The sequence below is a fragment of the Enoplosus armatus genome, chromosome 8 (assembly GCF_043641665.1).
Source record: "Enoplosus armatus isolate fEnoArm2 chromosome 8, fEnoArm2.hap1, whole genome shotgun sequence".
In the NCBI taxonomy this organism is placed as follows: Eukaryota; Metazoa; Chordata; class Actinopteri; order Centrarchiformes; family Enoplosidae; genus Enoplosus; species Enoplosus armatus.
In genome coordinates this window covers 10,383,152-10,408,817 of record NC_092187.1, presented here as the reverse complement: position 1 = coordinate 10,408,817, position 25,666 = coordinate 10,383,152, and the positions used below count along the sequence as shown (strand labels likewise).

The 25,666-nt window shown below is 40.9% G+C and overlaps 2 protein-coding genes across 3 annotated transcripts; both read right to left on the bottom strand.

The window, feature by feature from the left end:
* Nucleotides 1-5,473: 5,473 nt before the first annotated feature.
* On the bottom strand, nucleotides 5,474-7,559 carry LOC139288505 (spermidine synthase-like). Its single transcript, XM_070909809.1, has 8 exons — nucleotides 7,423-7,559; nucleotides 7,033-7,153; nucleotides 6,850-6,942; nucleotides 6,587-6,740; nucleotides 6,424-6,507; nucleotides 6,000-6,145; nucleotides 5,692-5,820; nucleotides 5,474-5,587 (listed from the first exon to the last, which is right to left on the bottom strand). The coding sequence occupies exons 1-8, from the start codon at nucleotides 7,551-7,553 to the stop codon at nucleotides 5,474-5,476; spliced, it is 972 nt and encodes a 323-aa protein (XP_070765910.1). The 5' UTR covers nucleotides 7,554-7,559.
* A 2,289-nt stretch (nucleotides 7,560-9,848) lies between these two features.
* Nucleotides 9,849-20,526, bottom strand: exosc10 (exosome component 10). 2 transcript variants are annotated; one of them, XM_070910476.1, is made up of 25 exons: nucleotides 20,393-20,526; nucleotides 19,563-19,699; nucleotides 19,028-19,151; nucleotides 18,833-18,937; nucleotides 18,471-18,630; nucleotides 18,248-18,356; nucleotides 18,085-18,160; nucleotides 17,893-18,003; nucleotides 17,553-17,696; nucleotides 16,257-16,447; nucleotides 15,936-16,092; nucleotides 15,619-15,767; nucleotides 15,386-15,436; nucleotides 15,190-15,301; nucleotides 15,013-15,060; nucleotides 14,827-14,902; nucleotides 14,628-14,737; nucleotides 14,442-14,534; nucleotides 14,300-14,368; nucleotides 14,100-14,205; nucleotides 13,949-14,022; nucleotides 10,487-10,667; nucleotides 10,300-10,364; nucleotides 10,141-10,217; nucleotides 9,849-10,056 (listed from the first exon to the last, which is right to left on the bottom strand). In XM_070910476.1, the coding sequence occupies exons 1-25, from the start codon at nucleotides 20,513-20,515 to the stop codon at nucleotides 10,026-10,028; spliced, it is 2,679 nt and encodes an 892-aa protein (XP_070766577.1). In that variant the 5' UTR covers nucleotides 20,516-20,526; the 3' UTR covers nucleotides 9,849-10,025. The 2 variants fall into 2 exon arrangements, with proteins under 2 accessions (XP_070766577.1, XP_070766578.1); XM_070910477.1 differs by having other exon boundaries at nucleotides 13,952-14,022; nucleotides 14,442-14,531.
* Between the last annotated feature and the right edge of the window lie 5,140 nt (nucleotides 20,527-25,666).

Sequence of the window (25,666 nt, the reverse complement as noted above, 5' to 3'; positions counted from 1 at the left end):
ACTTCTTCTTGTGTTCTGCTTGGTCTAGTGGCAAACTAAATTCAAGAAGTAGTAACAAACTGCAGGTGATGCTATTGGTCACTATTCATTAAATGTATCCCCTCACACTCATGTTGGCAGCGATGAATTTACAATAGTAGGACTGCTGCCAGAACAGCTCAGGGAAAGAACCACAGAAGCTGCATCTCATGTAGCCTACAATATTTCTAATGGCTATGCTCCTCAAAACTTGTGGAAACAGATGACAATGTTACATTTTTTACACTGGTGCCAGTTAAGAATGAGAGGAGCTTATAGAAGTCAGGTCAGGGCATTTTTATGGAATGGGGTCACAGATTTATAATGACATTTTTACTTCAGCCATCAGAGTATTCAGTGTTTTGATGTGGACATGTGTCATTAATTAGTGGCGATTTTGGATTTCAGGATTGTGTTGTTTAGTTTTATATGTCTTGTGTTTTGTTTGATTGATTATTTTCATGTCTCTGTGAGTATTAACTATTTTCAATTTATAGTTGTGCTCTTTATGACAAGCAGATTCAGCATTAACCAATTCTGAATGATGTCTCACTGAAGACAAAACACATTTAGGCGATTATATTTGATACTTTAATAAAGGTCTGGCCTAGAAGGGCTTAATTTACAGTTTGGTTCCTATTGTTTGTTTTTGTTTGTCTGTTTACACAAGGCTGGCCCTGATGCTTACATAACGGAGACCGTTATATCCAGGGGATAAAGTAAACAAAAAGGCCAGCAAACTAGTCAAATTTTTCAAGGCAAGTCAAGAGGAATTTTAGTGAAGACCACAGGCTTGCTGCAGTTGAGTAACAGTAAAAAGTAATGTGGTCTCAATGGGTAATTGTCAGACTAATCACTCTTTCACAGGTGTAAAAACGAAGAATAGTGGTTGCAGTCTGGTGCAAAACATGAGCATTATTGATGAGATTTTGTCAACTCAAAATCAAGAATGAACTTTCAATCTCAACTTTTAACATGCACAAGTAGTCCCTAAAAGGGCTCTAAAAAATGGAAAATTGAACACCTACAATTGCATGACAACTTGGCAAACTCCAACTGCAGAAGAAGATTGTGTTATATGATCGAAAGGTCTAGAACAGCTACAAAATGGGCCTCGTTGTGAGTTTTTCTTTTCTTTTAGTCAACTGTTAAGTCACTGTTCATTTGACAGCGGTTCCTTTATGCATTTATAGCTGTGCAAGCAAATATATCATTTTATAAAGGTCTTGATTGGAAAAGTGCTTAATTTACAGTTTTCCATTGTGAAAGTGTGTTTGTGTTTGTCTGTTTACACAAGGCTGGCCCTGATGTTTACATAATATATATCGTTATGTCCAGGGGATACAGTCAGCAAACTAGACAGATTTGTCAGTGCAAGCCAAGAGGAATTTTCCGTGAATACCACAACCTTGCTGCAGTTCTTAATGGGGAAGTGACTAATCACTCTTTCATAGAGTCATGGGTATAAAATTAAGAATAATGGTTGCAGTCTGGTCCAAACCTTGAGTATTATTGCTAAATATATCACTATGAAAGGCACAGTGTGATGCTTCCTCCAGCAGATATGATGTTTAACATGCTGAGGTGCATAAATTCATCCCCATAGTTCTTTTTGGGGATGACCCTTTTTCAACATGACAAGGCTCCTGTGCAGAAAGTGGGGTCCATATTGAAATGTTTTGCAGAGTTCAGAGTTTCAGTAAAGAAGTTGACTGGCCTGCACGGAGCTATGACCTAAACCCCATCCAGCACCTTAGGGATGAACTGGAACACTGGAGTACAAACCAGGCCTTCTTGCCCTACGCCAGTGTTTGACTTCTCTAATGCTCTGTTGCTGCAGTGGTGGAAGAAGTACTCATAGTCATGTAAAAATAGCAATACCACTATATTGCTACACTGGCAATTCAGTGTGTTTGAAGAATCTACAACAACTGGCCTCCTTAAAAGTATCCCCAAAAGTCTTCAAATTGGGAAAAATGTCAGAATGGTATAGGTTGGTATAGGTTTTCCTAGATCTTATTAATGTGTGTGGAAGTCTCCATTTTTTACTACATCTACTTCATGTATGGCCTCCAGCACCACCTCAATAACTCTCTAAAAGGGATCACAAAGGAGCACTGAGTCAAACATCATCTGAGGTATTTTGCGTAGAGTGTGTCTATTTAACAGGTAAATCTAAATGTCTATTTATCTGCTTAATTTGACTTAAAGACAAATAACGGTCTAAATGTAAAACAGTGGCTATATGTTTAATTTCCTACATTATAGTGTGTGAACAGTCATGAACACGAACAACCTTGTAGTGCAGCTAAGAGTGCAGCCATCGTCACGCACTATAAAGGCAGTGTGACAATAATGTATTGCATTGTTGCAGACTGGTCACATTTTAATAGAAAACCAGTGAGGACTGAGGTCTCCCACAACAAGAACTAGAGTTGATGCAACTGAGGGCAACAGTGACACTTCACATTGCAAAACACTGACTGATCTGAACAATTTACTGGGGCCAAGGGGCTTTTTATTCAAATTCAAATTCAAACCTTAATTATTAAATATAAAAAAATACATATAATATTTATTAAATTAAACATCACATCACATATTAACCTGCATTTGGCTGGTGTGCAAAAGGCTCAAGGAACATGAGGAAGTACGGATAGAGAGGTTTAACTCGTTGCTAGGCAACACCCTTTTTTGTGTTAGAGCTCTGCTGGTTCATAGAGAACAGCTGTCAGTTTAGTTAGACAATTAAAAGTAATTTTCTAACAAGTTAAGTTTCAAGTTGATTCCCTCAGTTGGTGTGCATTCATGACCTCAAGTAAGTATTATTTATGTATTGCAAAGATATTGAGTTAATGTTGGCGAGTAATATCTAAGTTTACCAGCTGTTTATATAGCATTTTATCAGCGAGTTTGTAACAAGTGGTAGCCTTTATCCGTCTCGTATGTGTAGCCAATGGCTTCTCAGAGTGGCTGAAGGCAGAAGTCAGATGCCTGGACACTGAGCCGTCCCTTCGAGTGCACACTGAGAAGGAAAAGAAAGACTCCAAGCAACTAAAGTTCAAAGTGAAGGTCACTACGGTGATGCAAGGGACAAACAGCTCCAAAAATCCTGCATCTGACATACCCTCCTTTTGCCCAGACCCAAGGTAAGGGTGAGATATACTGCTCCTACTGTGAGTCAGCACACTACTATAGGATAGTGGACTGGATCAAAGCCAAGAGAAGGTGCTAGAGATGCAGTCGTTCTCACCTGGCCTCCGTGTGTGACCTGAAGAAGCAGTGTCGCCTTTGTAAGTCCAAACATCTCTCCGTCCTGCTTGAGGTCAACCCGAGGAGTGAGAAGGAGCCCACCATCACGTCAACAGCAGAGACTCACTATCTGGATCAGCCAAATGAGTGCTGCTGAAGATTGTCAGTCAACTTGCTCTACCAGGATCAAGTGCTGCAGTGCTGGATGACGGCTCGGAGAGAACCATCCTGCTCTTGTCGGCAGCACGCCGTCTGGGAATACAGGGTCAAGCAGAAGACCTGACTCTCTGTACTATCCGCCAAGACATCAAGACAATGGCTCTCGTGTCTCCTTCACCATCGCTCCAGCGTCCCAGCCAAGAAAGAGGTTCCCCATTCACAGGTGAACACCTAGGCCTGTCTCAGTACAGCTACCCAGTTTCCCAGCTCCAAAAAAAGTATTGTTACCTACAAGGTTTGGCGATCCTGCCCATTGATGGAGCCAACCCTCCTGATCCGATCTGATCGTTCTGATATACCAGCGCATCTGGGCTCCCCCCATTTCTGCCTCATGAAGCCTCTGTTCTACTCGACAGGAGTGGATTGCTTCAGCCCGTTCCATTTGTGAGGTCAAGGTTAGTTACGGATAGTATAGCCTAAGTAGCCTGATGTTCATGTCTTTGTTTCCCCCCACTTCAGGACCACACAAACACACGCGCAGAATAGTATATTAGTAATAGTGCCTGTGCATCTGTATCTACATTTTATGTCACAATAAAGCCCTCAAAGATATCCCTGCCTTCTGTGTCCTGACTAGACACCCCATATTGCTGACCAACTTTCCTAGCCACCAAGAGCTCCATTACAGTTAGGAAAAAGAAGCTGCTTTTTCCAGTGACCTGTAGCCAGAGTGAAACAAGCAGAGAATAATTTTTGTGCAATCAAATATTGTTTTTTTTCAATACCCACACCATAGCCCTAGCAAAGTATGCGCAGACCCCTTTAAGAACTGAATCAATAGTTTTAGAATCATGTTTTGTGATTGGTTCATTGTGTTTTCTCCAAACCAATCAGAACTCATCACTTTAGACGGATGTTCAGAGTAGTTCATACTCTTCATGTAGGGTGGCTCTTTGGTCCCTTTTGAGTTGCTGGTTTTGTGCAGGGTGTTTGCTTTTGTATTTATTTGTGTAGAAACTGTAAATATATACTTAATTAAAAAATAAAGATTTGAAAGGACTACAAGTCCTGTCTCCTTCATCCTTGACCAGATGCCTGTAGTGGCTGTAAACAACTCATTTAAGGGATTGTTCTCAGAACTTTGGAATAACACCTCCATCCATCCATTATCTATAACCACTTATCCTTTGAGAGATTCAGGGTAGCTGGAGCCAGAATAACAACTTTTAAACATCTTACAATTCTAAACCAGAACAAAATTAACTCAAATGAAGTCCTGTGTATAGTTGTCATTTATTGCTTTTGTGCAAATAAAGGAGCCTGAGTAAAAGCGACAGTGGCTCAATGGACAAATATCTCAAATAAACATTTCATGTTACCAATTTATTTCAGAAAACACTATTCCTCAACCAACAATCTATGTGGATTTACAACTAATAAGTATTAACTGTTTGACGATGTCAGGACTCAGCATACCGGCTTTCTTCAGTGCAAGCTTACGACCCAATACTACAAGTTATTATTGCATAATGAATTCACGTTTTAAAGACAGCTCCAATATCATACTTAATTTTATTTTTTAAACACCATAACATTAAAGTCTTCCGTATCAAATTGGTGGTCAAAGTTGAGCATCAGGTAACATAAATATTCTGAATATACAGTCATGACAGATGGCAACTATGTATTTGAGCACAAACTGATATTACACATTATGAATACAGCAGGTACAGCAATACATTACATATACATACTATATATGGCATTTAATACATTGCATAAAGTGTAGATGCAGTGAATCCAATAAAAATTGAATCAAATTTGATGTCAATGCTCTTGCTCTTACACAAAATGCTGATAAGACAATTTCAGAGTAAGGATGACAAACCACAATAACACATCAGAAAAATAAACACTGAGGGTGTGTAAGACTGGAAGGAAGGAAACATCAGAACAAACTACCACTTTCTCTGTATTACAGCGAGTTGTCAACCACTGAGTATTCGTTTCCCCCACCAATGAAATCTTTAGGAGGCTACTCTCTTCAGTGGTGCTGAACTGTGTTGAGGAGGTGAAGAAGCTGTAGAACAAGGTTGTTTCTCTGTGGTCTGAGGGCCAGGCAGAGGATGAACATGGCGGTCTGTCGTTGCTGGTCATGCTTCAAGATGCTGAGTGAAAAGTTGCAAATATGTGTTAACAGTTTTTAATTGCACTCAAGTACTTATTGCATACAAGTCATATATGACAAAGTATTTTAACAACATTTACCTTTCTTGCAAACTCAGGGAGGACCAATGATGCTTTGTGAACTTCAGTGTTGTAATATTTGAGGTTCATTTTTTCCACTTCTTCTTTTGACAGGGCTTTCACTGGTTCCTTGAAATTTGTTTCCTAATTCAAAAAAGAAGGAGAACTTCAGTCATTTGATGGACATTACTAATCACCAAGAAACAACGGACAAGTTATTGTGCTACGGAATGGTTTTACAACAACTCAGTGGCATTTACAGGCAATCTGACAACTGTCAGGTGTGTGGTGGATGGCAAATGGAGAATGACAAGCACACTTACAGGATTTTTACTACACAGTAGGAATCCAATTTGGCCACTGGCATAAGTTGGGACGGTGGTGTAGGCATATTCCACCACAGGGAAAAGGGTCTTGCAGAAAGTTCGCATCTCCTTTATCAGCTCCAAATCGAGCCATTGACACTCTCCTGTGAAATTGAGACAAGAGCGGAGGAAAGGGCATGTTAATTTCCTATCTGCCTTTTTTTGGCATCATGTTCCATCTTGAGGTAGTTGGAAGATGGACTATATAAATGGGAACAAAACAGCTCCAGAGGAGTTAATAAAAGCCATATGTAACAACCATGTTTTTTTTTTGGCAGACTAGAAAATGTAGCAGTTATAACTTCTACTCAAGTCAGCACCGAACTAAAATAACTCATCAGCCATCTTCTAACACAAAACTGTGGTGAAATATAAAAGTTACCCTGGGAACAAAGAATTCCATCCTTTTTCAATGCTGCCTTGATCAGCTGATAGTAAGGCTCCTTGAACAAACTCTCAGCAGGTCCTGCAACATAAAACAGAGAACTCAGAATAGGACTGCTTCCTATGACAGAAAGATGTTATAACACAAAAGTGGCACTTACCGACGGGGTCTGAGGAATCGGTTATAATGATGTCGAAGGCATCCTGGTTCTGCTTCATGAACTCAAAGCCGTCTCCGACATGGAGGGTGAGCTTGGGACTGAAAAACCCGTTGGCCATCCCTGGGAGGAACTTCTTCGATACATTGATGACATCCTACACAGCAGACAACATCAATACGAGTGACATGAGCAGGTGTTTCTCAGGTGCAGCATTAGGAAAAAAAAGAAGAAGCTAGAATCCTCGTCAGTGTTGTTGCTCCCACCTCGTCTATCTCACACAGAACCACCGATTCCACCAGCGGATTCTTCACCACTTCCCTCACAACACCGCCATCTCCACCGCCAATAATGAGCACCTGTAAAAAGGGAAACGTGCTGACTGTCAAGACAGGAAACATGACTCATCCTGAGCATAGCCATACTGCAGATCCAAATTTCAGTGATACCTTCTTGGGGCAAGGGTGGCTGCACAGGGGAAGGTTGGCAATCATCTCCTGATAGGAAAACTCATCTCTCTCTGTGCACTGCATCACTCCATCCAGCACCAAGACATTCCCATAGGTTTTACTGAAAAGTGACGTTACAGCAAAGTTTACATAACTTGAGTAGGATTTATAAAGGTTGAATGACAAAAGGACGGAGGGAGGCGGACGTTTCAAATGCAGTCTGAATGGTAAAAATCCGTTCAGCCACTGTGGAGATATCGATGTCTAAAAACAGGAAAACTTTCTTGCCCGCAAATTTGAGGGCGTTACGTTTCAAGGAGTTTAACATCAGCAGGCTATGAGCTGTAGGTGGGTAAACGTTCGCCACGTTATGTAGCTAAAAGCACTCACCTCTTGAAAACCACAACATCTTGGAATTTGGATTTCTGGTTGTAGAGGACCTCGTCCACTTCGATGCCCGTCGCCTGCCCGGGCCAAACCGGGGACTTTTCGATAAACCATCCGTCTTTAATAAGCTCCATGTCAGCTGCCAACAGTCGCAGGTAATACTAACGTGTTAGTAAGTAAGTGTGGCACTGCGGGCTACGACAAAGATCTGACACTTGACCGTAGTGTGACAGGTCAACCTGATGCCTCATATTATAAGGAATGGGACGCTGCTGACGTCAGGGAGTTAACTTCCTGCGAGCCAATGGAGTGGCAGGATGAACCGGCTCGTGCTTACTTTGTTTGACCTGTGTTTTTAAAGTAGGGCCTTCTCCAGTGTGACTCATATTGTCATAGGTCCCCCCTTGTCTTAGAAACAATAAATCATCATCAAGTGCTATTTTTTCCAGCACAGAAGAACTCTACTATAAATACATCAATTAAAGTGTTTCTAATCATTAAAAGTAAAAAAATCGATTTTACTCTCGAGAAGTTGGAATAACACGTATCCAAAAAATATGAACTCAGAAACATGAACAGATATGTTTATGTTAAGAAACTTCTTCCTCACACGCATGTTGGCAGTGATGAATTTACAACAGTAGGACTGCTGCCAGAACAGCTCAGGGTAGCTGAAGCTGCATCTTTTGTACAATATCTTAATGGCTATGCTCCTCAATATTTGTGGAAACAGATGACAATGGTACATACTGCGCGTTCATGTAACTTATTTTTACACACAGATTTATAATGACATTTTCAATCACATTTTTATTTCAGATGTCAAACTGTCCTTGTTTTACTTCGTTATTTTAATTTTTATCTCGTGTTTTGCCTGATTATTTTCAAGTCTCTATGAACTGCTTTCAGTTCTGGTCCTGCAGCACTGTTCTTTTGATCAACAGTTTAGCTGATAGCAGTTCCTGTACTCATTTATAGTTGTGCTTGATTAAGCATTAACCAATTCTGAATGGTGTCTCACTGAGGACAGATCATATTTAGGCAGTAATATTCCCCAAAATATATAGACTTTAATAAAAGGTCAGGCCTAGAAGGGCTTAATTTACAGTTTGCACTCAAGTACTTATTGCATACAAGTCAATAGTTTCCTATTGTGAAAGTCTGCTTTTGTTTGTCTGTTTACACAAGGCTCCTATGCATGCCTAAGGCCTGGTGCTTACATAACAGAGACTGTTATATCCAGGGGATAAAGTAAGCAAAAAGGCCAGGAAACTAGCTAAACTTTTCAAGGCAAGTCAAGAGGAATTTTAGTGAAGACCACAAGCTTGCTGCAGTTGAGTAACAGTAAAAAGAAATGTGGTCTTAATGGGTAATTGTCAGACTAATCACTCTTTCATAGAGTCACAGGTGTACAAACGAAGAATAGTGTTTGAAGTCTGGTGCAAAACATGAGCATTATTGCACCTTGTGATGAGATTTTGTCAACTCAAAGTCAAGAACGAACGTTCACTCTCAACTTTTAAGCCAACATGCACAAGTAGTCCCTAAAAGGGCTCAGAAAAATGGAAAATTGAACACCTACAATTGCATGACAACTTGGCAAACTCCAACTGCTGAAGAAGATTGTGTGATATGATTGAAAGCTCCAGAACAGCTACAAAATGGGCCTCGTTGTGAGTTTTTGTTTTCTTTTAGTCAACTGTTAAGTCACTGTTCAGCGGTTCCTTTATGCATTTACAGCCGTGCCCTTTAAAACAAGCAGATATATCATTTTATAAAGGTCTTGATTGGAAAAGTGCTTAATTTACAGTTTAGTTTCCATTGTGAAAGTGTATTTGTGTTTGTCTGTTTACACAAGGCTGGCCCTGATGTTTACATAACAGAGATCGTTATATCCAGGGGATACAGTAAGCAAACTAGTCAAATGTGTCAGGGCAAGCCAAGAGGAATTTCAGTGAAGACCACAACCTTGCTGCAGTTGACAGTAACAGTAAATAGATTTGATCTTGATGGGGAAGTGTCAGACTAATCACTCTTTCATAGAGTCACAGGTGTAAAATGAAGAATAGTGGTTGCAGTCTGTAATTGCGTCTTTCACTTTACAGCACATATGCACTGTAATTCCCACATCTTCAAAAGTCATGGCCAATTCTTCAGCTTTGGAAGCAAATTGTATTTTTTGATACATTCACGCACACAAAAGGTTTGAGTTTCACTGCTAGCACTCCACATCTACTATGTTATACTTATACTTATATGCTATTACTTTAAAGTAAAGGGTTACCTTTTATCCCAATATCAGTGGTGACACTTCTGAAGAAAGATCTGATCGTGATACTACATGATACTTCTCCAACAAACTGAAAATTAGTTGTTTTTTTTTAAAGTTTGATTTAAAAAAAATGTAGGCAAGAACAATTTCCTCTAAAATCATCTTTAATAAAGAGTCCGTGCTTCCACATATTTACAGGGTAAACTGTTCCACAGATGGAAAAAATACACTTTCATTAAACAATGAAATACTGAATTTCACTTGCAAAAAGGAAAAAAGGAACATTGTTTCTGCTGGATGAAAAAATAAGACAGAAAACAGCAACAAACACAGTTTATCTTTTGGGCCAGTTGTGCCGAAATCCTCTGTAAAGAAGAAAAAGATAGAATGGTTAACATACAGAGGCAACTCCCCCGCAAAACTCTGTGCTGTTTATTGTACATGTTTACCGATCAGATTTTCCAGCCAGGTACGACATACTTCGGTTTCCAGCTCCAAAATTGGATTTTTGTCCCTTGGGCATTTTCTATTAAACAAAAGATTTAAATTCATCAAACACTAATAAAAAATATATTGTTCAATACACAAATCAATTAAAAAACAAATACCTTTTTCTTAAAATCATGGGCTTGCCGGTTTGGATCAAACTGTGTGTTGTCCTTTGATTTGGTTCCTGTAAAAACAAATGGGGTGATTTGAAAGAATTTTTATAATGTACAACAACTGTAGATGAATGTAAAGCAAGTAGTGATTTGTCCAACGTGATGAAGAAAAAAAAATATCACGTATGCATACCAGCAAAGACTTTGAGGTCTGACTGACTGTAGTCAAAGGGCTTGAAGCCGTCTTGGGGAGGTGGTTCTGTCTTCTGAAGCTTCTCTGCAGATTTCATCAGCTTCTTCCTCGGTTTGGGAGTCGACTCTCCAACCTCACTGGCGACCCTCTCTCTTTTCTTTCCGTCGCCTTTCGCAGATTCCTAATGAAATTGGTCAGCAACATTATATTCTGTACAATGTTTTAACGACTGTATACTTAAATGTATGTATTTTGTTAATCTAACAAGATAATGAACAGTGTTGGATTACTGTTCCCAGCTAAGAAGTAGTATGCGTGTGCTGTTTTGTTGTACAGGTAATCAAACTGTTTTCTATATTTTAACATTCTAGGGTTTATGTATTTATGGTGCACCATTAAATTGCATAAAAGAACACAGATCAAGCGAATCTTTAAAGAATTAAAGGGAATTATAAAGACACTGATATTAACTGACATCATTTGCGAAACATATTTTGCTGCATACTTAGCTGATATATTTCTTTGTACCTCTATCAACAATTCCATGCTGTATAGGCCTTTGATTGAAAGAATTATATTGCAGTGACCTACTCAAGTCAACATTATATTGAGTCATTAGTGGTGAAATAATCCATCTACAGGTTGAATGATTTGCTTCACGCTATGCAACATGAAATAGTTTCATCTCTGTCAATCTCGGAAGCCATCGGCTGTCGTCTGACAACGATTTAGCCTCTGGGCCAATGTTTTGGGGCTTCCGGTGTAGCCAGCAGATATCTGTATAACGGATATCTGGGCCAAGACTTCCTCTTCCGTGCTCCGGTCCGATTAGCAATCTCGGAGCCCATCGGCTTTTGTCTGACGGCGATTTGAATGCAGATACATTTTTTAAAAAGCTAATAAAAAGCATATTTCTCGGGGTCGGAGATTGATAAAAAGCTAAATGGTTGTCAGACAATAGCTGATAGGTTCCGAGATTGCATGTCAGCCAATGCCTTTTTTGCTCTCCACACAGACTGTTTACCTGCATGCAATCAAAGCCTGCTAAAACATGGTCAATACTACTTGAACTACAAAGGAGACTAAACAGAAAGCAGAACGCTTCCGATACCAAAATCTTGTCCCTTCCCTACAGATTCTGCATTCATTTGCAGATATCTGTTTAAAAGAGATCGTCGTCAGACAACCTCCTCGACCCCCACCAGTCTGGTTTCAAGGCAGGCCGCTTAACTGAGACTGCCCTCCTTGCTGTCACAGGGGAGAGAACTCCACCCTGCTAGAGAAGCCTGCCTCCCCTCCGTCGTCATCCTGTTGGACCATTCAGAAGCATTTGACACACTGGACCACCAGATCCTCCTCTCCACCCTCCAAGAACTGGGAGTCTCTGGCTCTGCATACATTCTACCTCAAGGGCTGCACTTACAGGGTGACTTGGAGAGAAGCTGGGTCTGAACCTTGTGGCCTCACTACTGGGGTCCCCCAGGGTTCTGTTCTGTTTCTCTTTACACCAAATCACTCAACTCTGTTATTCATATGGCATTTCCTACCACAGCTGTGCAGATGACACTCAACTAATTCTGTCTTTTCCCTGGTCTGAAACCCAGATGGCAGCACGATTCTTGGGTGTGTCTGGCTGACACATCTCCGTGGATTGTCTGCTCGCCACCTGAAGCTCAACATCAACTAGACTGAGGTGCTCTTTCTTCCAGGGAAGGCATCCCCCCATCCGCGAACTCTCGGCTCGGACTGTAAGGAAACTGGGTGTGACACTGGATGACCAGCTGTCCTTCACCGCCAACATCGCTGCGATGTTTGTAAAGTCTGTGGGGCAGCATGGTGGTGCAGTGGTTAAAGCTGCAGCTTTATGCCAATATCTACACTTAAGCTTTCCCCAGCCTTAAACAAAGACCCCTTTAGAATATCATCGTCTTGTAGTGATTCAGCTTCCCTCTGTTTGCATAAACCAGTATAGTCTGTTATCTAATCCACGAAGAAAGGTTTTCCTCAAGACTGGTTGAGGCTTATGGCTTCACATTATATAACTACAACCACAGCGTAAGGTGTCAATGATAGCATCAATGTCACCTCACAGAGGTTTCACCTTCATGGTTGCTTTGCAATTACAAATCTTCCAACTGAGGCTTTAAACTGAAATTCAGTGGCCAAAACGTGCTCTTCAAACATCCTTATTTATGAGTTTCATTAGAGGATGTCAATGCTTTTTTATTTACACAAGGTTTTTAACACTTTTAATTGACTAAGAATTTTTAAGGTTGCACATCCAACTTGACAAATCATGATTTCTCACATTATCTCCCTATGATCATTTCAGATGTATTTATCTAACTTGCTTAATTTAACCTAATGACAGATAATAATCTTTTGATGCAACTGTTGGTGGACAGGACGCAGGCAAAGGAGAAAACCAGTGATGTTGGAGCCCAGTCTCAGCACACACCCTTCATGATATCAATCATAATATCAGTGCAGTAGAAGCTTTGGAAAACCACAAAGCTTTCTTTCAAACTGAAATTAGACAAGAAAACTTCACTGCCAAAGTGCTGGCTGAAACTGACAGTTAGCCGACAGAGCCAATGTTTGCCTGTAGTTGGCAGGTTGAACAGTGTTACTTTCAAGTGCTGCTGCCAACACTTCTGACTACAATGCCATCAAGACTGTGCCAACGTGCTTATTTGAAGGCGCCGTTTCAGCAGGGAGCGCCTTAAAATCAACTTTCCACTTATCATCATACAATAGATCTGTGGCGCACATGTAGTGGCGATCAGAAAACACATCATTACTGTGTGCACAAGCGATTGATGGCTGAAGGCTCACACAGTGAAAAGCAGAGGGTAAGTGGTGCCACTAGTGAGAGTCAAACAGTGGTGACCATTCTTGTTCTCTTGCACCCCGTGGACAGAAGACTTTACCGAGAGTTTTGTCTAACTGGGCATTTAAAACGGAGAGGAAACACCACATGGTGGCAAATGCGTGTATAAGTAACCGAGCAATACCCCAGAGAGATGGAGCTAACAGGAAGTGGGCTTTTGGGCACAGAGTAGCTATTGTTGTTCCCCAAGAGGAAAGAAAAGCGTTTGATGAGTGGAGGACATGTCTCTAATGCTCCAATCCCATGCTGTCTGTTCTTCTTCCCCAGACACATCATGTGGCAGATATAAATATTAAAAGGCCACTAACATGCCGGTGCTGCAGACTGGCAGCAGAGACTCCCTCGCTCGTGAGTCACCATATTTATGTGCAGAAATACCGGCCATGTCTTCATGGTTAAACTGGCTATTAAAGCACTATCTTTAATATGCCGCGACAGGCTCTTGGGTGAATAGAACTCAAGTTTTTCATGGATTTGTACTTTCCCCAACAGGGACATCAATAGTGAAGTTGACAGAGTTCAAAGCCTATCTGCAGCGGCATAGAGGAAACTGAAGAGTGCAAATGACTCACCGCTGCTTGCTGGCGAACAGTGGCAACGTTCTGGAGAGACTCCTGGTAGCTCTGTTTAGCCTTGTTTCTTTCCTCTGTGGAAATCAACATTAAAATACAATGAGGAACATTACTTGTAGTGTAAATTTAGGGCAAGTGTGTAGCCCATTACCTGCCACTTTCTTTACATGTTCCTTTGCTTCTTCCTTGGCTTTCCTTTTGGCCTCCAACTCCTTCTGTTGCTGCTCAATACTCTGCAGTTTCCATCTTTTACTAATCTGTAAATGTGAGATGGTACATTCAAATGTAGCAGTTAAGAGGACAATGCAAAGAAGTCTGGATGTGCATGAATGTATGGCGCTCTTGGATTACCTCAAATATTTTTGAAGATGGGTCAAACTTGGCATTCTTGCTGATGTGCACATCACTGGAGGGTAAATACTGAAATCACAAAGATGATCGTTGTATACGGGTTAAATAAAATGCTGAGTGTTAGTAACTGCTCATCTCTTACCATTCTGAACGGGTTTTCAAAAGACTCAATGATACGTCTGGCTTTCATTTGAGCCACAGGGAGGGACTCTTGGTTGTTCTGTGTTTCCAGCTCCTTCAAAAGGAAGCAAAGTTCTCCAATTAGGTATCACAGGTCTCGTACAAAAATCGACTGGTGGAATAAAGTCAACAAAAAAGTGATCTCTACCTCAAACAGCATGATTTTAGCTGATGCCATGAGACCATGTGTTTTCTGTACATCAACATCCATTTTGAGCTCATCATCTGAGAAGAGCATCCCTTGTTTAACAGGCAGTTCTGAAAATAAACACATTTGTTTAAGGCCTAAGGGGCTAAAGTATTAAATCACCAGCAAAATGCCCGACATGTACACGCATCAAGCTTACCGTCCGTAGAAAATGGGTGGTGATCGCTCTCGGAGACTCTGGATGTATCATGAGGCCCAAACAACGTGACCTCTGGCTGCAAAATTATACAAGATCAGATTTATTTTACCCCAGTTGTGGTTTCTTTAACATCTACTGAATGCAAAAACGAAAAATTACATCTGGTTTAATCTGTTTTTAACAGACCTTTTTTATGGGTGTGAGGCCCTTCCTCTTTTGAGCTGCAATCTCAGCCTGTGTGACGTGAAGCAAACATTGCAAACAGATTCATGCACCTTCGTTGACAAGTGACTTAACAACACAAATATTGAAATTACATTACTGACATCAAAATTATATCCCCGCTGCTGCCGCCCATCTCACCTTAAGGAGAGGCATTTCTCTGCCTTGTTGCACTAACAAATGGAGCTCATTGACCTGCTGCCTCACCAGCGGGGGTACAGGGTTACAGCAGGCAATGATGCCCTGGGGCTCTCTGAGAAGATAAAGACAAAATACTGAAAACACTGAAAACACTGAAAATTAATCAAAATCTTAGAGGGAAATCTAATCAACTTACTTGGGCAGCTCCTCAGATATCTTGATCATCATATGAGTAGGCAGGACATATCTAAAACACACAAACAACACTATATCAAAACATGTTAAGACAGATCAAAAGACTATGAACGATAAACTAAAACCACAAAAAACATGTGGGTTGCAAATTCTGGCAGGGCACAAACTATAAATAGGAAACCAGCTCTAGCAGATTTCCAGAACAGCAAGTCCATCCATTTCCAAACAGCCTACCCGGTGCTTTCATCTTCCTGCCTGGCCAGCTTGTCCCTCCAGGCAAACAGCAGTCTGAAGGCAGTGAGCTGCTGGGTGTTAAAAGACCTTTTCTGCTTCCTCTGCAGCTCCAAATAGGACTCCTCTGTGTATATGGGCTTCACATATTTCTGTATGAAGGGGGGGGGGTAACATGGTGAATCGTGATTATGGTGTGGAAATTTTAAAATATGAAACTGTGCAACTACTGGATAGAGGATAGTGCAATAACAGTGTGGAGGTTGAATTTTAAGTGTCGATTTAATCTTCGTGATGTACGAAGTGAGATTTGTGCTCACCTTCAGGGAAATGTCTTTGCTCTTGTTCCAGACGCATTGCAGCAGGCCAGGCTGCCCGTGGTTGAAGTCCAACAGCTGCGCCCTCACACAGTCATAGATGTAAAGGAGGTAGTGGGTGTCTGTCCGGGCATACTGCACCATCTCATCTGGCAAGGGGCTACAGGGCCAAGTTATGGGACATTTTTTAGGAGTAATATCACAAACAATCTGAAATACATGACGAATTTTCCTGTTAAGAGATTAAAAAGGAAGTCTATCCCACACTTTAACCTAAATATTAACTATGAAATGATGCAACAAATGTCCCAGTCATCTCCATACCGAATCCTCCAGTCAGCCAGCTGGTAGCGTTTGTCTGAGTCCACATTGCAGAAGTGTGTGAGCAGGTGGTCGAGGGAATGTCTGGCCAGGTTCAGAGCTCGGCTGGCCTGGTGTGTGTCAAAAAGGTTGACGACATACAAGCCGAAGTCCCTCTGGAGCCACTCAATGTCAGAGTCAGAGCCGTGAAATACCTGAGAACAGGAAAGAGAGCACATTCAGCTGAGAGCCCACTTATAAAAAATATATATATATATATATATAGAAAAAAAACTACAACTTCTGACTGCTTAGATACAGAAAGTATTTGAACCAAAACATAAAAAAAAAAAACTGGGGACACACCATGTGACATTTTCTCATTAGGATTATTTTCACAGATCTCAGTAGTTCAAGCCCACGCACCACACTTTTTCACAGGTATCCTAGTGTGTGAGTCACAGTGGCTCCCACACATCACAGCACACACGGCAACTTTATTAAACATGTTTGAAAACTGTGCCGCTTCGAGACACCTCAAAGAAATTCCAGCTCAGAAGTTTCAAGATGAAATCTTTACAAACTTATCACTACATTGGTGGAGATTTTCTTCTCAAGGAATTTCTATTGGGAGATGATTAGACAGTTCAGGTGCAACCAGGTCATAAAGGTAGTCTGAGCTATCTTCAATTTCATCTGCTTTAAAAACATATATTCCCTTGAGGCCATTTTAAAGCCATTTTAATTGTTGAGATTTGGGAATGCGATGACACAGCTTCATAACGCAGATCAACACGGCAAGCGGAACAAATCCAGACAACTCGACAGGTATTATTTAAATATCCTCAGTTTAATTATCTAAACCACTTATTTGGGAATAAAAACCAAAGCGAATGCACCGGAAATATCTGTCATAACTGTCCACTGCTTTGTAAATCTCATTGTGCACACAACTACTTTATGTCCAGTTGGTTAAAGTTGAACCAGGAGGTAGCTCTGCGAGATCTAATGGATTTTAACGACTGACAGTTGTAACTTAGTTAATAGTTAAGTGCTTATTTAAAGTCTGTGGTGTGGTTGCTGTGTGCATTCTGTTGTAAAGCTGTGTCTAGCAGAGATGCCATGTGCTCAGATTTTAATGATAAAGCTGCTGAATAAATCGTTCATTCATAACAGAGCACATGGGAATGAGTTAAAGACAGCCACGCAGACCCTTCTGTGGCCCATTTTGAAAACAAATCTAATCAGACATGTAATCGCATCTTCCCTTTATACAGTTAAAGTCACAGCACAGGACACAAGAACAAATGGTTTGATTACCTTGACAATAGTCGGGTCAGTGAATGCCTCGTTCAGGATGTACATCTCGCTGCGGAGCTCCAAGGTGTCGATGATGAAGTCCTCCACTCTGGTGGAGATCTGCATCAGAGAGGTGAGGCCGAGAAAACTCCTGTAGGAGTGGTGCTGCGATGGAGGACAGAGCGTTAACAAAACTTCTGCAGCTACACGAGAAAGTACAGCCCAAACAACATAATATAATAAGCCTCACAAAGGCACTGTCTGTTGCCTGGCGGTTGTATTCGATCACTTTTTATTATATAGGCATATATGATATTGTGCCCACTCCCTGTACATGCAAAAACTTTTTCTAATGATGTACCTCAAGGTCCACAGCAAATTCAGACAATTTGCACAGCTTCTCATTCAGAGCCACCAGATCCTCCAGTGTGTCAATGAAGGAGCACTTGGTCTCAGCCATTGGTTTGTACATCTAAAAAGAATCCACAAACGACTGATTTAGTAGAGGCCTAACCGTCAGAGAGGATCATATTGTAGGATCACTGTAACTTACCTGCGGTTCTGGCTTAGACAGAAGGCTTTCTGGCATTGTAAGATGATCCAATTCATATTGGTATGGGTGTGCGAACCTACATGGATCAAAATCACAAGTTTAAATGGACAACGAGAAATGAGAAAACACAAAATGTTTATAATACACAAGGGACAAGTCTTACATGTCTTCAACATGTTCTTGAGTTCTCTGCTGGTGAATGAAGTCAGCCAAGGCAGCCGGGACATCCAAGTCCTCAGGTCTCTCTTTGCGGATTTGCTTATTGGTGAAATCTATGATGGAGAGAGCAAATGTGTTATAAATGTTAAAGAGTTAAGGTTACAAGTCAAATGACGGTTATGAAAACAACAGACGGGAATAACATGAGAGTGAGAAGTATGTCTTACAAGAAGGAAGTGGCTTTACTGCATTGGGCTTGATGAAGATCTTGGGAATAAATGGTGTGTTGCTGTTGTCAACTTTTTCTTTGAATTTCAGCTGAGGCCTCGCAATGTTCTTGGCGTGGAGCAATCGGAACATCTCAGAACGACTGCCAGAGCCTGAACCCTGAACAATAAAAGCATTGTACCATAAGGTGTGAAGGGCCAGTACGAATATTTATCAAGCGTTACAAAAAAAACCACCAAAAACACAACTTTCTAGTGCTTTAAGTGCTTGAATACCAGTACTGGCACATGATGTTTCAGCTTGAATGCAGCCCAAAAAACTGGCATCTGCAGTATAAGAGCTGAGAGGTTAATTAGCCAACCTTGCGATTCCAGCTGGAAACGACAATCTTGGGAGGCTGAAACCCTGCTGGCATGACAGGCTGCTGGCTCCTGTTCACCCCGTCAGCTTCATCAAGAAGGATCCCCTGGAAATCAGATACAAGACCTCGGTTGGGTTTGCAGAGACTTTTTCCATGAGGAAATTTGTATAAAAACACCAAAGCTGTAGGTCATACCACTCTTTCGAGGATAACGTCGTTTGAGTCCACAACCAAGTCGAACCTCTCCTCCAGCCCAGTCAGCTTGTTCCGGTCTCTCATGTGAGACCTGCAGCCGTGGTGCTGCATTATCTGACTCATGCTAACGCAGAAAAAAGAAAATAATTAATTTTGCTTATTGAGAAACAACAAGTGGCAAGTTAGGGTTGAGATTTACTACAAATATTGAGAAATCATAGACTTTAAATGGTCTATGAGAGTGATGTTGCAATCTGGGTTGCACAAACTTGGGTGATAAGACACCACTAAAATCAATTTTTCCTCCGTTTCCTGAGGCAAGACACATTAAGACAGCGATGTTTCTCGTGACCAACTGTGCAAATTCACACGTCTATGCTCAATGATGGTGAACTCTGACCCACAAATGTGCCGGAGGTCCACAGCTCCATTGCTCTATGGGCTTTAAGGTAAGTGAATGAGAGACGGGGCAAACATAGACAGAGACGGACGCAGGCAAAACTCAAAAGGAAGCAACAACATACAGTGTACTCACCAGTGCAAGAGCTTGTCCCCTTGACTTTGACAGAACTCCTGGAAGCCCGGGAAGCTCCGGTAGAAATCATATTCATCACCAGCTTGAGGCAAGGCGGCGGATGCTTTGGTGGCAGATAATACAGCACCCAATCCATACTGCAGAGGAGAGACAGGCTGAGCTGTTAGTCAATGCTAACAATTAAAACAACTGAAATGTGATGTTCATTTTGCGTTTTAGTTTAATGTCATACTGGGGTTTTCAAAACAAGCAGGTCACTCCTATACAGTGAAACATGGCGGTTACATAGTTTAACTTACATGTAGTTAGTGATGACTCGTTTCAGCTTATTGTTAAAAAAGCAAAAACTATCTGCAGGTGACAGCTTCTCAAATTCGGATATTTACTTGCTTTACTCCATTTAATAGCCACCACATTAGCTAACGTTAGCCACGTTGGACTCTTGCTCCAAAGTGAGCACTTGATGTGTCAACATTTTTGACGAACCCATTAATGGACACAATTGATAGATTAGTCGAACATTCAAATTTACTTGCAGCCCACATGAAATGTAACGCTACATGAAAACATTTACCTTCAGACAGGCACATCCTTAAGCTAATTAGCACACCAAAGAGGCTCAACTCTCGCAATACCGTTAAGTTAACTTACCTTACCAATTACTTGGATAAACATCAAATCAGATCTTGTGCCAAAGGATAGCTGTGCATGTTTTCTACTAACTTGTAATGTGACTACAGCTCGTATAGCCAACGAGCTCATCCACGTTGCCCACCTGACTGCTAGCCTGAACTCATAATCTCTGCGTGCAGCTTGCTTAGTTCACTTACTTTAACAAAGGCGTCCACGTCTTTAAAACCGGGACACAACTCGGCTTTTTCCTCGTCGTTGGTGTCTGAATTAGTGTCTTGAGGGCCACTGTTTGAGGAATCATTTCTCTTTGAAGAAGCCATCGTCTAGTTTGATAACTGTGTACATGTGTGAGCCGCAGGAAGCAGGCTGTTTCAGCAATGTTTTCTTCTGAGCCTACAGGGCGGAAGCCGAGGGCAGACAGCGCCACCTCAAGGCCTGGAGTGGACGGGACGGACGATATTTTCTACAATTTATCGAAATCTTAACGGAAATATTGCTTAATGACCATATGTAAAATGTTTGAATTTATAACCTAACGTATTCATAGAATTTATCACTTGTATTTCAAACGTCTGCAACATTTTAGATTGTCTTTGTTTTAATGTTGTGTTGACTATTACCACTCAGATTGAGATACAAATCTAGACTGGTCATGAATCTTATACTTTTTCCGTTGCATGGCCAGGCTCTGGTCGTCAATGTACCCAATTCAATGCAGTGGCACTGCGGATAGCCTTATCTCCCCTGTATTGGCTCACCCATCCAACCTGACCAGGGTGTTGCACCAGGATGCTGGTACCATGAGGGGGCAGTATTGACATTTGCAATCTACAGCAAGGCACATCATCTGCACTCTGGGGATGTGGGGAGAAGTAATATGCACCAAACACGTCTTAAATCTAAACCATATGTGAATCCAAAGCAGTTTTTTGTTGTTGTTGCAGTTTTCAGCAATAGAGGTGATACTGTGGGTATACTAAACACATACTATTCTTCCTTTAGTGGCTGGTATAACAAGAAGTAGCCTAGTGTTTTGATTCAGTGGTCAATAACATGTGAAGAGCCATTGCCGAAGTATTGACACACCAGCTCATTACGGATGATCTGTGGTGTGTAGGGAGAAACCTCTCTTTTCTTCACTTCCCCTTCCTATTGATCTCTTCACAGGGTACTCTCCCTCTTATTATCTTAAAAGCATCTCTGCAACACTGGCTCAATCAATTTTTCACAGTAGCTTTCCATGTCATTTCGTTGTTATAGTGGGAGGTATCTGAACTTCAGCAGATACATGCTCTAATAAGCAACAGAAATGAATCAGAGTTCTTTGCAAAAGTTACAGTACAAAGCCAACTGCTTGATCCATGTGACTGTCTATCCTTTTAGATATTGCATGTGATGGCTGTATGCAAAACATTCGATTCTCTGTGATGATAGTCCTTATTATGTAATAAAACAATTAGTATATGCAGCAAAAACCTCTGCGAATGTGTTCTTTATCCACTGAATAGGACATTACTGTTGCCATTTACTCTCATTTATATGCTTTTTCATAATATTATGCATTTTATAGCTTTGATGATGCCCCAAGGCACCACTCAAATTCCTCCTGCAGTAAAAGACACTAAAACTGCTGATGCTGAAAATGACACCGTGCCACACATAACTCAAAGAAAATCCAAGAGAAAAATCCTCAGTGAATTGTTTTTATTAACTCCCTCATTTAGAAAACACAAATGCACCAAACGATATCATACATGCACAGCTTCAGCATATCAAGATCAGCTGATGACTTTTCAATGTGAAAACGTTACTGCCACGATCTCACGGAGATCACCCGGACATCAAAATACTGAGGAGTCACAACAGAAAGGCCAAGCGTTGATACCCAGAGCTCTAATTGTATTTTCTCATCAAGCTTCATGGAATTGCAAATTTTGGGTAACTCATTTGTTCATTTTCCGATCAATTCTGCCTTTTCTTATCTTGAAAGTAGCAAGAAGAATTGTAAAGTTGTATTGGTATAAAAAGACTTAGTGCTAGATAGCACTACTTGTATTATCTGCTGTGCACTGGCCGACTTACCTTGTAACAGGTAGTGTTTGTGTCATTGCACCAAAAGGCTGTGTGTGATAGCAGCTGCTAAGAAATGTTACTCTCTGCTCATGTATTTTTCAGATTCTGGGTTTGACTGAGAATTACAATTGGAAGTAGGACACCACAGTTTGGTCTCCCAGTTGGGGGTGTTGCTTCAAATCACAACAAAATACATACAGTATGTACAGTACACTGTATGAAGGCAAGAGAGATCTCATTGCACTGGCTTTTGAACTAGCCAACACTGGCTCTTAATTGTTATTTTAAAGCAACACTTGACCTTTGTGCAGAAGTTTTGCAAGAAACTAAATAAAATGAACAATCTGGAACCATATCAAACATTAAAAAAAAAAGAGAGAAAATCAAAGTCAAAATCAAAACATCTCCACAGTACTGATACGTTACAAAACAAAGAGGTTGGCAATGCTTCTATGTACCCAAGACACAAGTTCATAAGCTGTGTAACGTTGTCTTTTTTTCCAGTTCATATAATCAATAAATCAGCTAGAAAGATGCATTTCCTGTGTAAACATTTGTTAGCTTAACAATGACATTCTGTGATGAGAGAATGAATACAGATTAACCACACGTAAAGCCACAGAAACAACATAACAGGATTCAAAGACTGCTTTCAGAAAGTTTTTGACACTCATCGGGGGGGAAGAGAACCTTTTGTCTTCACATTTAACACAAACTTTATCCTGCAAGGTGCACCTGACCTGGCCTTGGATTCTGGAGGTTTTTTCCCCCCACTTGTTCCTTTTCACTGACAATCCATGGTAATCTGATAGACAAACAGACATTTCAACTCCTTCCTGTATTAAACTTGTTTTTTCTACCTCCCATATTGACTTTGAATTACTCAATTTGAATGTCTGCAATGCAGACATTATATATATATATACCTGAGCATACATATATAAATATCATTTTTTTCCCAAAGAGCAGAATGGTCTTCTTAAAAACAGTTGCGCGCATGCCCACTTATACACATATACACACATACCCGTGAATCTTCCTGGTGTCATCTTGATGGGATTGTCCTGATTTAGTCCTCCCTAAATTCTGATATATTAATCTTACGTGTGTGTGCCATTAGTACCATTACTCCTATGCCCTTTCCCATAGAAGCCCCCCAGGCCTGCTCTAATTTACTAAGATATTTTAATGTCTGCTAAATCACGGCACATATCAGGCTTTCCATTCGTCAAGTCAGACTATTAAATAGACCCTTGTGTCGTGTGCTGACAGATTTCTGATCTATCTGCTCCTGCCACTATAGGGCTGTTGAAAGGTAGGGTGAAGCAGGTCTGAATACCTGAGCAGTGGGGTTTCGCTGAAATACATAAATTAACAATGACAATACATACCATATAAAAAAGCCAATACAACTGACAAGAAAGGACAGATTCACAAAGTATTAAAACACAGCTGACCATACAGTTTGCCAAATAATGTCTAAGCTGGTGGCTAGATTTCAATTATCAGACTGGCACAATTGGCAGCACTTTAAACCTCTCGTCTCGACTGCGATGGCTGATGATGCATGTTGACTGGCACGACTAGTGTGTTGCCCAGATGGACTTGGACTAGGGCTGCAACTAATGATTATTTCCAATTAAACAATCAGTCTATAAAATGTTAGAAAATAGAGAAAAATGCTCATCACAATACCCCAGAGCCCAAGGTGCTGTTTTCAAATGCTCTGTCTTATCTGACCAACGGTCCAAAACCCGAAGATATTACACCATGGCCACGGAGAATTCTAGTTTGTGATTGGCTGGCAGGTGTCCCTTTATGTCTGGCAACAATAATCTTAACTCAAGGTTGTCACTCGAGTTGGTTCAGTTCAAATATCCAAAGTCACATGACTGAAGTAAGGAATTTCGGTCATGTGATAATCCACGGCAACTGAGCAAACTGCACTTGCTGATATAAATGAGGTTGAAAGCTCTTGATAAAGTAAGTAAGTCGACCTCGAGCTGAGCTTGTGAAACTGTTGTTCCAGAGGGCAAGAGTGAATTTTCACGGTCAAAAAGTATTAAACAAAGCCTATTCTCGATTCTTGTAGTTTGACCGCGGTACTTCACGATTTAAGTGCGACCACTGAAAGTACTCCTTAAAGGAACGGTTTGCCTTTTTCCTTTCTTGCTGAGAGTTAGATGAGAAAATCAATACCACTCTCATATCTGTGCATTTATACTGTTTCACTCAGTTGTAAACACATAGATGTGTAAAAATGACAGGAGACAGCTTGAGAGAGAAGTTCAAACCCTGCGTACTTTCTCACCTCCGCACGCTTGGCCAATCATGGCATGACGGGGGTGTGTTTGGTGAATTATCACTTTAGGAAATTGTTGGAAGCAGCCCCCCCTGACTCTGAAACTGTTCGACCATCCGACATGCACTTCAGATGAAGTATACTGGCCCCTTATGGTAGGCATATTTGTGAACATATTTATGGCAAAATATGAGCAGCCTCTAGGATTACGCTGCACATTTCGATAGTTTTTTTGCCACGAGAGTGTTGTAATGTTGGCTGTTCTAACTGCCATCTAAATCTAACTGCTGTCTGCTGCAAAGAAGCAAACTGCAAACTTTTAAGCTTAGCCGCCTATCAAGCCATTCGGCGGTGAGTTTTACATACTCATCAGTTTTCAGAGGGAAAAATGACTTGCTTAAAATACATCATCATCATTTTAATGTCTTTGTGTTCAATACAGTGCTATGTCCATGATGTTTTTAACCTAGCTTAGCACAGAGACTGGAGGCAGGGGAAACTCTTCTGTCAAAGAAAAAATAAACTATTATAGCACAATGTATCTTCTTAGCTAGCAAGCAAAACTTAGATGAGAAGACTGATATCCGTTTCATCTGCTCCATTGAACTCTTGAAAACAAATTTCACCAGCTGTTGGAATATAGAGAGCCAACGTACAGAAACCATTTCCAGGCTAGCTGCTGTTCTACTAGCTTCTGTGACTCAACATAGTCTGACAGAGCATGGCTAACTGTTTCTTCTGCTTCTAGAATTTATGCTAAGCTAAGCTAATCGGCTCCTGGCTCTAGCACCGATATTAACACACAGACATGCGAGTGGCATCAATCTTCACTTCTAACTTGGTAAGAAAGCGCAAATGCGTCTTTCCCAAAATGTGGAACTATTCCTTTAAACATGCTTTTACAGTAAGTAGGGATTTTGACTCTCAACTGGATAATCAGGCTGCATTTCCATTTTGTTTCACTTTATTTTACGGGGGGGGGGTCTGTAACCAACTAAAACTCCTAGCCCGGCCTTGTGACACGTACCCCTTCCTTCTGTCTGGTGCTTAGCTACATGTTGCCTAGCAATGTAAGCAGCAGGAATACTAAGATACA

What these genes read in the sequence shown, in the direction of transcription:
- exosc10 (XM_070910476.1), bottom strand. Translation starts at nt 20,515, where the DNA reads ATGGCTTCTTCAAAGAGAAATGATTCCTCAAACAGTGGCCCTCAAGAC. An exon ending in AATTTGCTGTGGACCTTGAG is followed by an intron (nt 17,697 to 17,892) that starts GTACATCATTAG and finishes CCTCCATCGCAG; the next exon opens with CACCACTCCTACAGGAGTTT. An exon ending in CTGGCTGACTGGAGGATTCG is followed by an intron (nt 16,093 to 16,256) that starts GTATGGAGATGA and finishes TTGGCCCTGTAG; the next exon opens with CCCCTTGCCAGATGAGATGG.
- LOC139288505 (XM_070909809.1), bottom strand. Translation starts at nt 7,553, where the DNA reads ATGGAGCTTATTAAAGACGGATGGTTTATCGAAAAGTCCCCGGTTTGG. An exon ending in GCCACCCTTGCCCCAAGAAG is followed by an intron (nt 6,943 to 7,032) that starts GTATCACTGAAA and finishes CCCTTTTTACAG; the next exon opens with GTGCTCATTATTGGCGGTGG. An exon ending in CGATTCCTCAGACCCCGTCG is followed by an intron (nt 6,508 to 6,586) that starts GTAAGTGCCACT and finishes TTTATGTTGCAG; the next exon opens with GACCTGCTGAGAGTTTGTTC.